Below are 13,748 nucleotides of genomic sequence, written 5' to 3'. Positions count from 1 at the left end.
GAGACAGATGGGCTTCAACAGCAGAGGACCACGTCAGGTTCCACTGCTGTCAGTCAAGAACAGAAAGCTGAGATTCAAGTGGCTCATTACACACTCACCAAAAATGGACAGCTGAAGACTGAAGAAATGTAGTCTCATCCGGTAGCAATTACTTAACAACACTATGACAACCACCGGGGATACCATAGCAACTACCTAGCAACACCCTAGCAACTACTAAACAACACTTTAGTATTTATGTGAAAGAGCATACACTTGCAACACTATAGCACCAATCTTGCAACCGCTTAGCAACACCATTGCAGCCACTTGGGATATCACAGCAATCACCTAGTAACACCACTTAACAACACAATTTCAACCACTGGGGATACCATAGCAACTACCTAGCAGCACTCAAGCCACCACTAAGCAACACTATTGCAACCACCTGCATACACAGCATACACTTGCAACACTATAGCACCAATCTAGCAATCCCATAGCAACCACTTAGCAAAACTACAGCAATCACCTGGGATACTACAGGAACCACTTATCAACACTTAGCCATCACTTAGCCAGCAGACATTTGGAATATTACAGCATCATTTAGCAACACTATAGCAGCCACCTAGTAAGCACTAAACGCCGCCATAGTAACCACCTAGCTACAATATAACCACCTGGAATTCCATACCAACTGCATACCAACACCATTGCAACCACCTAGCAAAAAACGTTTACCCTACTGACCATGCAGCAACAGCCTAGCACCTGCCTGGAAATGTGAACCACTTGAGCTGCACAACCACTCTTTCACTTTCTAGTTTGCATAATGTTAATAGTCCTTGCTAGCTCATTAGCAGGTCTTGTAGGTGCTTCTCTGTCCTTCTTGCTTGAGTTTTTGGAGCTGCAACACTTGTCCGGCCGGCCCAGCAGAGATAACACTATTGACCTAAAATGATTGTGAAGGATTGGCTTAATTATCAGTAACCGGGAATGTCAGAACAAATGGATCTACTACTACGCTATCAATGCTCCACACGAGTTTATGTGAGCAAATATCAACAACAGAAAATGACTGTTTTTAAAATCACTCGGCCGGTGATAGAGGAGAACCTGTGAGCACCTGATATCTCGATGCATTCTTGCCTTATCGCAGACTCTTAAAACAGGCTGCTTTACAAAGACAGAAAAAAACTGAAGTACATCACACTGCACTTCAACAAGGCTCCTGGGGATGTAATATGTGCATGGTGTGAGTGCGTCTGTGTGTATTATGGTAAGAAAAGGTGTGTGTGAGTGTGTCAGTGCACCACACAGTGTTATGTACACCTGTAAGAAAGGAGAAGACATGAAGAGCTTAAACAAACAGCAAAGCCTCGGTTAGTGACAGTTCCTGATGCTCAGATTTCTAATGTTCCTGGAAATGTGCTCCCTATGGGACTTCTAACTTGGAGTTTTCCTCTCTTCTTTATATACACACACACACACATATATATAGAAGATGTTGCTTCAGTATGCAGAGCACAGCGTCTTGTATCCCAAGTGTCTTGTTCAAGTGCAATGAAATGTAGGATGGGTGCCAGACCTAATGAATATTAATACTCAGTGTGTTCTAACAGAAGTATACTGTATTTATCAATTAATACAAAACGTCAAACCATGTACCACATGTATCTAGCACCTCTTAGAACATCTTTAGAACATTTGGTGTTCCCATGCATTTTATCAGACTCTTCAGCGGATCCAGATCTTCGTCTTCAGTCTTCCTCCTCAGCCATGTATCTCCTCTACTGGGCTGTCTTCACTGGTTGTAGATCCTGTAGATTCAAAACCCTGCTGCTGGCCTACAAAGCCAAAAATGCACTTCCCAACCTAATGGCAATGGTCAAAACATCAAAAGAACCCTCTGAGCTTCAAGTATGGCTTAGTTTGACCCACAATCACTCAGTATGTACAGAAGGCAAGCATCTAGACTTCTCTCTTTTATATAAAAATGCTACATAATGCTGTTTTAAAACGTGTGTATGTTCTATATCTAGCTGTTGAGTATTTTTTTTATCCTTTGTATCTAGGTATCAGTACTGACTTCTGAATTTGACAGCATCTAAGCTCAAAAGTGTCTTTGGATTCCAGTGTGTTCACGCTAGCTATGGACGTTTGTTGCATGGACAATTAAGCTATGACATATATAGAAATGTATTTTTTTTTATTAGAGGGGTTATTCAGAGGACTTTCCTTTCCTATTCCACAAGAAAAAGTCAACTTATCTGACAAAACTTGTCTGGAGTTGAACTTTATTAGTATTTTACGTATAAAATGCCAAACAGAATCGCTGATTAAGGACCAGAAAGGTCAACATGCCACTGAGAATTAATTAAAAAGCAGCCAGTGTTATTGATGTCATATGTTGATATACTGTAGCATTGCAAGCAGAGTTTTTCCTGTAGAAGCTCCAGATCTCATTAGAACAGATGTAGGTGAACATAAATCCAGTTCCAGTAAAAATGAACAAGAGCTTCTCATTCTGAAGAAAGTAGTGAGATCTTGTCGGTGAGCTAGTCTGAAGAACAGAGCTCAGTTCCTCCAGGTTTCTCCTGGATGCCCCCCAGTCCAGCCAGCACAGCGTGGAGCATGTGTTCAACTCCATCAGCAGCAGCAGCAGCAGCAGCAGCAGCTCACCTGATTTACCATCAAACCAGGTGTTGATCTGAGGAGAACTCTAAATAATACTAGACTCCATGAGAGAGGAGAACTTTGGAGATGTTCTAATGATGAACACAGTGATGGAGAACCTCCACCACTTTCTGTAGGAATGTTATTAGTGATTATTCTAATATCAATGTTTTACTGAGGAATAAACACTTTATGCCCAGATAAGCAGCTTTTCATCCTAGTCTTTACAGGCACTTAAAACAGTTTTTCTTTTTTGCACAGTACCATACTTATACTAGGGTAACTATTATGTGGCTTTAACACTTCTTGGCTTCTCATTTGTTGTTTCCTCAGGGTCAGTCAATCATAATTTTGAGTGTATAAATGATTCAATTTTTTTTCTCTTCTCTAGATATGAAATCTAAACAGCCAGATAGAGAGCACACTTACCATTTAATCAAATGAACTTGACTCAAGTGTTTAATCAAATAAATTGAGTGTGTTTGTGTGGCGGGGGGAGGCAGGGTGCTTCAAAGCACTCATACGTACAGATTTGCTTAATAAAAAAGCACTTATTCCAGGATTGCAACAATCAAATACTACTACAGATATTTATCCACACACTATTCATGTGATTGGAATCTATTTTGCAAATCATAATAAAGCAGACAATTTGAATCATTTCCACAGAATAGAGCATAATTAATATACTGAAGAAGTATATTACACAAGAATTCTATAATATTTTTTATATATTAGAAGGCCTATAACACATATCTTTGTTACCAGAGTATAGCCCCACCGGTTTGCACAGAGGTCCTTGTAGTTACTGAGTAATACACCTTAGTCTGTGATAAGCTCAGAGGTATCTTTGGACTCTTCTAGATGTCCACACTAGCCATGAATGTAATCTTCTTGTAAAACTAAAAATCTAGTAAAAAATACTAGAACACTTAGAACACTGCTGTGAGGATTTGATAGTAACCAACCACAAGAACATTAGTAGTTCTAGTTAAAAACATACATTTTAAGACATATTTTGTAAGATATGCATTATTACAATACAAACTGCCCACTGTTCACTATTTATTTATCCAGAAGAGAGTTTAAAAGGCAGGTTCTTCAATATTTCTATATAACTGAGGTTGAGTGTAAACAAATGAATTATGGTTTGGTGTCAATTTGTTCACTTGAGAAAAAACAACTACATAAATATAGCTGTTTTACTGAGTATCCAAAACAACCACTAAACCTATGTGTGTCTGAACCTATATGAGTTTTTGAAAGATAGGCTGCTGATGGTAAAATAGAAGGAAATCTGAAATCTGGTTACTATCATCACCATCGCTTTGGCTATTTTTGTGTAGACCATGCTGCCTGTATAGACCAAGGCTTCTGCATTATCCCCACTAAATGTTGCCTGCACGCCTATCCTACGCCTCTGACTATCAGTACAGAATTCATGCCTCCTGTGCACTGATACACCATCAATTTTGCACCAATTCATTCTGCACCTCGCCCGACATCAAGCCCAGTGCCAGAAGCTGGTAAATCTTGATGGAGCTGAAAACAAGTGCAAGTGTGAAAAAGACTGCACCCCAATCAATCAGAAATAAAGGGATGCCCAGGGCTGGAGAAAGGAGTGGACGGAGGCAGTAATAAGAAAAAGATAAATGAATAAATAAAGTGGTAATCCCATAATGACTTTCTTTGGTATCTCTCCATCATTGTCACTTTTCTCTAGCCTCTCGCTTCATTCCCCACTGAGAAAGCAGCTTCAAATAATTCTATATAAATGCACTTACCCTCTGTTGGTGACCACGGCCTTCCTCAGGTAAACATAGCTGGCCGGGAAGATCCCCTGTGAGAACAGAGACGGGAGTTACTTTTCTGTTTAAGAAATAACAGCATTAAAATAGTTCCACCATTAGCGAGAGAAAGAGACCTGAAGAGCGTGAGAGAGAGACCTAAATTCTGTGGGTATGTCACTACGAGTATCTCACACATCCCTCTACATGGATTAAGCTCAGCCTCATGAAGCTTTTGGTGGCAAAATGTACATGACTTGACTAATTTCTCACATCTCTCCACTAGTCATATCTAGAAATGCCTGGAAAAGAGGACATTGCACTTGACCATTTCATTTAGAAAGAAAAGACCAGGTGTGTTTTGGTTACTGGGACTGGCTCTGTAGAAGTAAAAAGGAGGAGATATATAACTAGAACAAATCATAGGGAAAAGGGTCAGAGTTGGTAATATTGCTCTACCGCAACAGTTCCAGAAAAAGCACGGCCGTTCAAAGCGTAAATTACACTGCAAATCCTAGCAAATCCTAGCGAACTGTAGGGGGAGCCCAGGAGCAAGAAATGCGTATTCTCGCATAATGTCTTTTCTTCAAAGCAATCAAAGCAAAGTCAAGGGTGGCATGGAAAACAATTCCTGCACAATGTACATTCAGCAATGACAATCTAAACACAAATGTCCTCTGATCATAGAAAAAACAGCCAACCAAAAATGTAACAAGAAATGATGATTACTCTTCTCAATAAACTGTCACCGACAAAATATGTCAAAACAGGCTCTTCTCTGACATTTCTGGCAACTACTTTCACTGACCTTCTGCAACGCCTGACACATTCATCATGTTTAATATGGCTTCAGAAACATGAATTTTACTTTCCTCACCCACAGCATACTTTCTGGTAAAAGGACAGACTCAGAAAGACATCTTTTAATGAGGCCGTCACTGAAAAACCTCTTTGTTAAAGAAAGGAAGAAGGCACTTTTGAAGGCACTCGCATTTTTTCATAACTAACGCTCTTTAATATCCATCTTTAAAAGCTCATCTCATGCTTAGTTGTTTCGTCTTTAGAGTAAAGTATTCTGGACCATGGCATGGCAGTCCAATGCCTCCAGGATTTGTCTCTAACCTGAATCTGTCATGGCTGTGTTTACTTTTCAGACACTGCTTGGTATTTTAACTAGGTAGGTGTATTTCTGGCATAAAATGGCCTGTAAATCCAGTATCACTCCAGCAGTAGAACTACCTACCCCAGGTTTAAAGTAATGACTACTGAGTTTAGATAACAGCATTTCAAGGGGTTAAGCTATTAAGGGCACCAAATATTCACCCCATCCCTGGGGGAATTTCATATACAGATCTGACAAATGAGCATAGCAGATTATTCACTACCTGGCTGCCTAGCAGCAGTACTGTGCAGAGCCTTTAGGCACCTAAGCACATTAATAAGGCATTTCCCTCAGCAGTAAGAGTGTTTTAAAACTCAAAATCCCATTACAACAGATGCAGGCAAACATGAATACAGTAGTATTTCTCAATTTGAAGAAAGTAGGTGAGATCTTGTGAGCTAGATCTTGTGAGAAGAACAAAGCTTATTTATTCTGGATGCAGCAGTATGTGAATTTGTTCAATTGGGGCCATTGGCTATGGGCCATGGGCCAAAGACAACTGGGTGAGGTAATGATCAGGTAAACCAACAACAATGTTTTAAAGTTAATCATCACTGTGTGGAAGAAGAGATTTGCTAAACAATCACAGTGGGCTATATGTTGTGGAGGTTCAATGCCTTGTCCTTATACTTATTTTATATCCCACAGACATTAAATTTTTAATACTTTCCATCTACCCATTTGTTCACTCAATCTTCAATCCTTTCTTTTTCCTCCACCTTACCATAAAACCACTATTCTCTGTCATTTGATACTCTGGGCAAATGATTACCTCGATTACTCTGATCTAACTGAATTTTAAAACCATGACTGCCAAGCCCAGTAACAGGATTTAGTACAGTGATAGCACTTGTTTAGCTAATCCTACCATCATTTTATTATCCCTCAATCACCACCATTAAAATCCCCTGGATTTACTGCAACTACCAAAAAATCTTAAAGGCTTCAGGTGTTAAGGACAGCATTCCTTATTCATTGCACTTGTCTTCTTATATCTTAATCCTACTTTCCTCTCTTTCATTCCTCTGTCCTCCCTCAGAAACACTGTGATTTCTGTTGGTGCTGTTGGAGCTCCAATCGCCAATTTTTCCAAGTCTTGATGAACGCTGAACATAACACATTAATGAATTAATATCTGACTCATTGCTCGTTAAATATGCAATTATGTCATAGGTAGTGATGTAACAATACTAAGGAGTCATATTGCTGCCAAGCAAATGAATCAAATATCTTGTTGTTCAGATATGTCCTAAAAATGACACATTATGTTATAATCACAACATACAGCTTGTAAAACATCTTGTAACAAATAAAAAATCTATTATGTATGAAAATTATTATATCCTGTAAAAAGTACATCACAATTATAAGAAAGTATCTATGAGATATGTCCAAAAAAATATTATGTCATAATTAAAACATTTCAGAATAACAAAAAAGTATCTCTGTATTGTGAGATATGTTGTAGAAATTGCATCTTGTTATTAAGAGATACATCCTAAAAACAACATGTCATAATTATAACATGGAACATTTCAGAATTATGAAAAAGTATCTCATTATTATTAGAGAAATGACATTAGAACTGAGAAAGTATCTTGTTATTATATTTCACTAAAATACACATTTATCAAACATAGTCCTTTTGTCTTCACTGAACATGGCACCTCAAACAGGCCTATAGATAAGTATTCAGTCTGATCTATAAAATTCATAATAAAGTGAGGCAAAATAAATACAGTCAAATGCACAACAACTCATTCATGTCTGCTATCATTAGCTGACCTTCTTCCAGATTCCATTTAAGACACAATATCCCTCTCTTCATGGGAGTAAAATGATGGGAGATGGGTGAATTCAGCCCAGGGGCAATGCAGATGTGGAGGCCTCTCTTGCTGCTCAAAATCCTCGGTTCGTAACATGTGTGATTATGTGTGTGTATGTATGTGTGTATGCCGGGAGATCATCGCGAGGACTGGTTCTTAACTAGAGTGATAGGACAGAACAAGAAAAGAACGTATACGTGTTTAAGGCGACGAAAGATGACTAGATGAATCAGCAGGAACAATGTAAATATCGGGTGTCTCTGTGTGAAGCCTCCCTGGTGGATATGCTGAACATCCTCATTCGTAAAAGTTGAGTTAATCTCAGAGGATGGTGAGTCAAAGCTTGTCTGCTAGTCTGCTAGAACTTCATGTTTACAGCAGTGGGTCGTCTCGACTATAATGAGATATTAATGTTGTAAAAACGTTGTAAATCACGTAATTAGAAGTTGTCATTGTAATTACGAGTACATATGTTATCAAAACAAAATGATACAAATACATCATGCCATAGAACCGCTTGTAATTATGAAAAAGTCTCTCATTAATTTGACATACTCATTATGTTGCAATCACTTGTAAAACAATATATGGTGTAGTTATGACAGAACATCAAAATCATAATTACATTGTTATATATTATTATGTTGTAAGCAATAACATTGTAACTGTAATCATGTAATCTTGAGTTATGCAATTACAAGAAATAATTTACTTATAGTAAAAAAGACGTCATAATTATGACAAAGAAAATCTCTTAGTTACAATAAAGAATTTATTTTTCTCTTTTTGAGTTGTGTAGTAAAATGGCAAATATTTCTGACAGAATATCTCATAATTACGAGATGTTCACTGTAAATACAACATGTAGTAATTACAATAGAACACGTCATATCATGTTATTATGACATGTCACATTTCACATTAACAGCATACTGAAGATTTATTTACGTAGCAATACAAGATATGTTGTATGGAATGGCATCACAGTATATCATATTTTATTGCTGTAAACTTAAATATAGCTAGGGCGCTATACAGGGAAGTATGGAAGACTTTTATATATTATATATAAAGGCATAGCACTTCTTTCAGATTATGCACATTCCAAATGTTGAGAATCATTACACTTCTGCTAATTACATTTCAGTATTACAGCAAAACAAGGCAGAACAAAAAAGTCGGGGTGTTATTTTAAGTGACACCAGGACTGTTGTTATGCAGTGTGGTTTGTAACACACGTTTAGCTGTCCTTCAAAGTGAGTGTTAATTGATACTACAGTATTCTAACAGTGATGGCATGATTCCCAGACGTTCCCTGAGACAAAATTACCAAACTACGAGAAAATAAAAAAGCTGCAAACAAATGAAAGGGAAAAACTACTTGTCCTCAGTGAACCAATTCCGTATTGCCATCCCCTCGAGGTAAAACCTGCACCTGGGCACCTCCTAATTACCTTAACCTTATGCTCACAGTCCCTGCGTGCATTACGATCTGAGCGGCACTGACAGGACGTCCTCCCTGGAGCCTCCACAGCTAACCAAATCAATTGATGAAGAAGGAATGGAAGGCCTGCAAATGAATGGAGCCTATGGAAGGGGAGGATAAATATCCGTCCTGCAAGCTTGCACATCTGTGTTATGCCATCACAACTTTGAGATACGGCCTTCTTAGCCCGGACGACCACCGAAGCCTCGGCTCATCATAAATGTAAAGCTCCTCTTGAATCATAGATGGCACTTTTCGATGCTCTCATTTGAGGCGACCTAATTTACTCACTCTCTTAAATCTCACTCGACACTTCGTTTGGCATTTCCACTTTGAGAGCCACAGTGTTTGGACGCCTTGAGAAGTGAATGATTGTCTGCTGACTGGATTTATTAGATGGAATCTGAACATCACTGAATCAATATCTGCTGCTTGCGTCCATCCCTTCTTCTTTAAGGGCCCTGCTGTGTTCCAGTGTTTGGATAGGAAAGCCAGAAAGCAGAAGATTCTCACAGTTACTTACGGAGAGCACATGTAAACATATAGTTAGAGTAGAGTTATATATGCATATGCAGTTAGTTATAGTTATGTAAGTTTCTTCTACATCTGAAATATACTAGTTACTCATATTGGATGTGGCCTTTATATAATGTGGACACAATTATGTCAGACCACAGTCATGAGTTATTTACAGTGCATATATGTAACACGTTATGTAACAGATTCCTAATTAGCATTTGATTAGCATTGGTCCAGACTTCATAAATAGAATAATGGGATATACATTAGTGTATTATATTATCTTAAATTGAATTATGCAATCATGTGCTGAACACATAACAAAACACATACAACAGAAGAAATGTCTTTAAACATCATTTATAAACTGAAATTTCTAGAAGTGTAATTTTCTGTGAGGAAAGAGTTTGAACCCCAACATTCATGGGGTGTCTTTTTTTTACATGACTGTATATTAGTGCTTGGTGTGGTTGGTGTGGCGCAACAATAAACACCACTACCTGCCAGTGAGCTATTACACCCTGTGGGAAACAAGGGTTCGATTCCCGGTCTGGGTGAGTCCTTGGGCAAGAATCCTGCATTTGCCCACCTCTGTAATACGAGTAACCTTGTAAGTCGCTCTGGATAAGAGCGTCAGCTAAATGCCGTAATTGTAATGTAAATGTAGTGCATAAAACCCAGAGTCATGCAAACTTTCATCTATCAGCTCATTTTCTAATCAAGGTAATACTGATAAGCTTGTAGGAAGAATTACCGTCTGCAAAATTATAAAACAAATCACCAAGTGCAAGATAAGATAATAAACTGCTAAACTGATGCAACAATAAATCAGCCCAAGGTAGACCAGCTCTAGGTCACACAAAGTCATGGAGCTCACATTTGCAGCAGTGCACTTTAGATCAGCTTTCCATTCCTTGGGCTCTAGGAAGCTGGCACTTTCTCCTAGTGCGAATTACCCGCAGTAAGACCTAATACCACGCGGCACAAGCTACTAGAGCTGCTAAATCCATCCCCAGGAATAAATAAGTGAGTGAAAGGGAGGGGTGGGCGACGAGGGAGACATGAGGGAGATAAGATTGTGGACAGCGGCGGAGATTCTGTCATGGGACCGCAGTGTCATCTGTCTCTCCGAGTCCCGGGTGTCTCCGTGGCCAGGCGAGGAGAATTGTCCGCAGCAATCCCATTTCCCTGCACTCTGGGGTGCCGGCAGCGCGGGGAGCATGCCAGGGATGGTTGTTTTCTTCAAGTCAGTGATGCACTACAGCAGGGGTACCCAACTTCAGTCCTGGAGGGATGCAGTCTAGCGGAGCTTGATGATTTTCCTGTTCAAATATGGTCTGATTTGTCTCCTCTGTTCAGTTTTGGTAGGTGCAGGGTTTAATAAGAGCAGGAAAGTCAGCAACCTGCACTGGAAAACTGATCTCCGGGAGTTGAGTACCTCTGCAAACAGATGCTGTGCCTATGTGTCATTAACTCTTAGGACGTAAGGCCAATTTTGCATGTTTTATTTTATGTAGTTGTAACTTTATTCATCAACAAATTTCTTTACAAAGTATTTATAGGAGACAGACACACATGCCAGCTGAAAAAAAAAATAAAAAAAAGCTAAACTATGATGGAAAGTAAGGATGTCCCAACACGATTTAGTGACTCAGGGTTGGGGGTCGATCAAAGTAATTTTTAATGGGTCGGGTATATGCTTTTAAGGCCGATCCTTAGGTTTGCTGTAGAAGAGTGCCGTCCCATTTGGTATCCTCTATTAATAGAACCTCTGGTTCGTCTTTTTTTAGACAGCTACCCTAGACAGAGTTCATCTGTGCCATTATTTCAGTAAGCCAAACAAAACAGATTAGTGCGGTGATCTTACCAGTTAGCAGCCAAAACCAGCTAAAGTTGGCTTCTAATTCTAACTCTGCATTCCACCTTATTAACCAATGCTCAGGCCAAATAGGCCATTACTCAGCAGCATTTGGAATGCCCCTAGTATCAACGTACCAATCATCCCCAGTTTGGACAACCAGGTAGGCCGTGTTAGAGCCTGTGGAGTGCACTGACCTGACACTAATGGTCCTGCTCCCAGCTAAGATATGCTCAGACTGTTTAAGACTGTTGAGGGACTGGGGGAGGAAAAGACGAAAGCTGCTCCGCTGCCTCTACAGCAAGCGGCTTAATACTCATTTAGCAGAAAAGGTCAACGTTGAGCCAAGTAAGAATAGAATATCCCACTTCACATAGATGTAATGAAAGAGAGGGAGCGAGAAAGAGAGAGAGAGAAGGAGAAACAGCCTCTGCATGTCAGAACCATCGCTGACAGCCTTTTGTTCTCTCCATTATGTGGGAAGCACAATAACTAGTAGTTGTTTGCTTAATTATTCGATAACGCATAAACACCGCTTGTAAAGGCCTTTCTGTTGATGTCCCTGCATACAATTGTTTTTGTTCTCACGTATAGGAGGAGGAACAATAAAGCAAAGACAATTACTGTTCCATATTCTTCATCCTACATGCCAGCCTGCTTTAGAAGATGCTGAACTTTAAGAAGGTGAAGGTATAGAGAATTGTAGCTCCAAAGTTGGTCATTTAGTAGCTACAATACCTGACAATACTTGGTAAGCAGAAAGTGGACCTATTAGCAATGTGGAATACGATGTTACTGTGATACAGTGCATCGTGATAAGCTTGTTATCACATATTACGAATGTAGTCGTAAAGTATTACTACTGAAAATAGTGAAATGCTGAAACTAGGGTTCACTCTATGAATGCTTGGTCACCACGGTGCATTTGGTCATGTGTGAAAGCTGTTTCCAGACCCTTTTCCAGCTCCTGGCGCCTTTTGTAGTTTTGGGTTGCGTGATTGGTTCATTTTGTTATGTGACTTCTTAGACTTTCCTAAAAAACTTCCCCTACCAGCTCCTTCTTTGCAGCAGTTCCTGTACAGTGAAATGCCATGACTCCAGAAAGTGCTGTTCTTCCCTGCTCAAGTTTTTGTAGCCGGAATAAGGAAATAAACAGAAGCAATAAACAAATGGGTCTAGGTTCTACCATTTAGCAAAAATGTGCACAGTAAAGTGAAGTTAGAAGCTGCACAATCCAATCGCATTTACAATGGAATTCTTCTGTTCAGTGAAAATGAGCCCCTTCCCAAAATGAGCCCGGAATCAGTCCTGGGTGCGGACAAGTGTAAAAACACTTGGGCAGGACTCCAAACTTTACGTTCTCCTCCCTGTGTAACATCATCATAACTCATGGCTTGCTTTCACATTAGTCTTAGTTCTCCATCCGTCTAGTTATTCTATTCTATTCTATTCGGTTCTGTGCTATCTGGTGTTCTTCTCAAGGTTTTCTGCTCTTGATCTGAGGGTCTTTTTCTGTGGCTTGCTCAAAAGAGGCTCAGACCTGGATCTTTGCAAAGCTGCCTTGTGACAACATTTATTGTGAAAAGCGCTAAACAAACGTCTAACAAAAGTTTTGAATAGAATCTGAATTCTATATAAACAGATGTAAGTGTGAAGAACCTTTAACAATTCTTTACACTTTTTTTGGTGGACTTCTTTGGTGGTTCTTCTCTGGCACTGCCCAAAGAACCCTTTCGAAGCACCTTTACTTATTAATGTGCTCATTTGTTTCAAGGAATACGTTGTCACAAATCTGCTGTGCAATCAAAACTCGAGCAATCAAAGACTCATTTTGAGATTCTGCATTATCCATGGAAAAGGTAGTTTTGCTGGTGACCTACTGCACATAGTGCTTTCAGATCAAATCAATTCAAATCAATTATTCAGCTGAGGTGAAGTAGAAGTGGCTGCTACTGGTTATTGGTCTCTATTGATTAGGTACATTCACAGGATGTATAGATTAACAGTAAAAGGTTATAAGGTTAACAGTATTGCAAAAGCCCTGCTGTAAAAACACAAAATAGACAAGGCAAGACAACCATATACCCCTTAGGAACTCTCTCTCCCTCAGTTAAACCAACCTGAACATCACATCACTACTGCACTGGATTGGTGATTCTATTTTTATAAAGCTGAGAGACATTAAAAAACACCCTTAGCCCATGCTGGTGTTGATTAAAAGGTGAGCTATCTGTGAGTAACAGCTTGTCAGGCTTTCTCCTTACCTCTCCTTACCTCTCCCCCCCCCACCACCCCTCCACTTGATCCCTCTCCATGTGTGGTAGCGGGTTGTGTTTCCGCTGCCATAAAGAGTAATGATCTGCTCTAATAGGCAGGAATTCATCTCTGGGGACTTGGGCCGATGGGGCCTGGCTGCAGATACTGGAATAGAAACTCTCTCTCAGCAGAA

The 13,748-nt window shown here is 39.6% G+C and overlaps 1 protein-coding gene across 4 annotated transcripts in view; it reads right to left on the bottom strand.

Annotated features, from left to right (window-relative positions):
- Positions 1–13,748, bottom strand: part of dock3 (dedicator of cytokinesis 3) — a 190,085-nt gene that overhangs the window by 116,168 nt on the left and 60,169 nt on the right. For all 4 annotated transcript variants that reach the window (XM_072666454.1, XM_072666455.1, XM_072666456.1 and 1 more), the window contains exon 4: positions 4,446–4,501. In XM_072666454.1, coding sequence (XP_072522555.1) covers positions 4,446–4,501 — 56 coding nt within the window. The remainder of the gene's footprint in view (positions 1–4,445; positions 4,502–13,748) is intronic.

Source organism: Salminus brasiliensis, chromosome 21, assembly GCF_030463535.1.
Source record: "Salminus brasiliensis chromosome 21, fSalBra1.hap2, whole genome shotgun sequence".
Taxonomy (NCBI): Eukaryota; Metazoa; Chordata; class Actinopteri; order Characiformes; family Bryconidae; genus Salminus; species Salminus brasiliensis.
The sequence above is the reverse complement of the archived record's forward strand: the minus strand, read 5'-3'. Positions and strand labels throughout refer to the sequence as shown.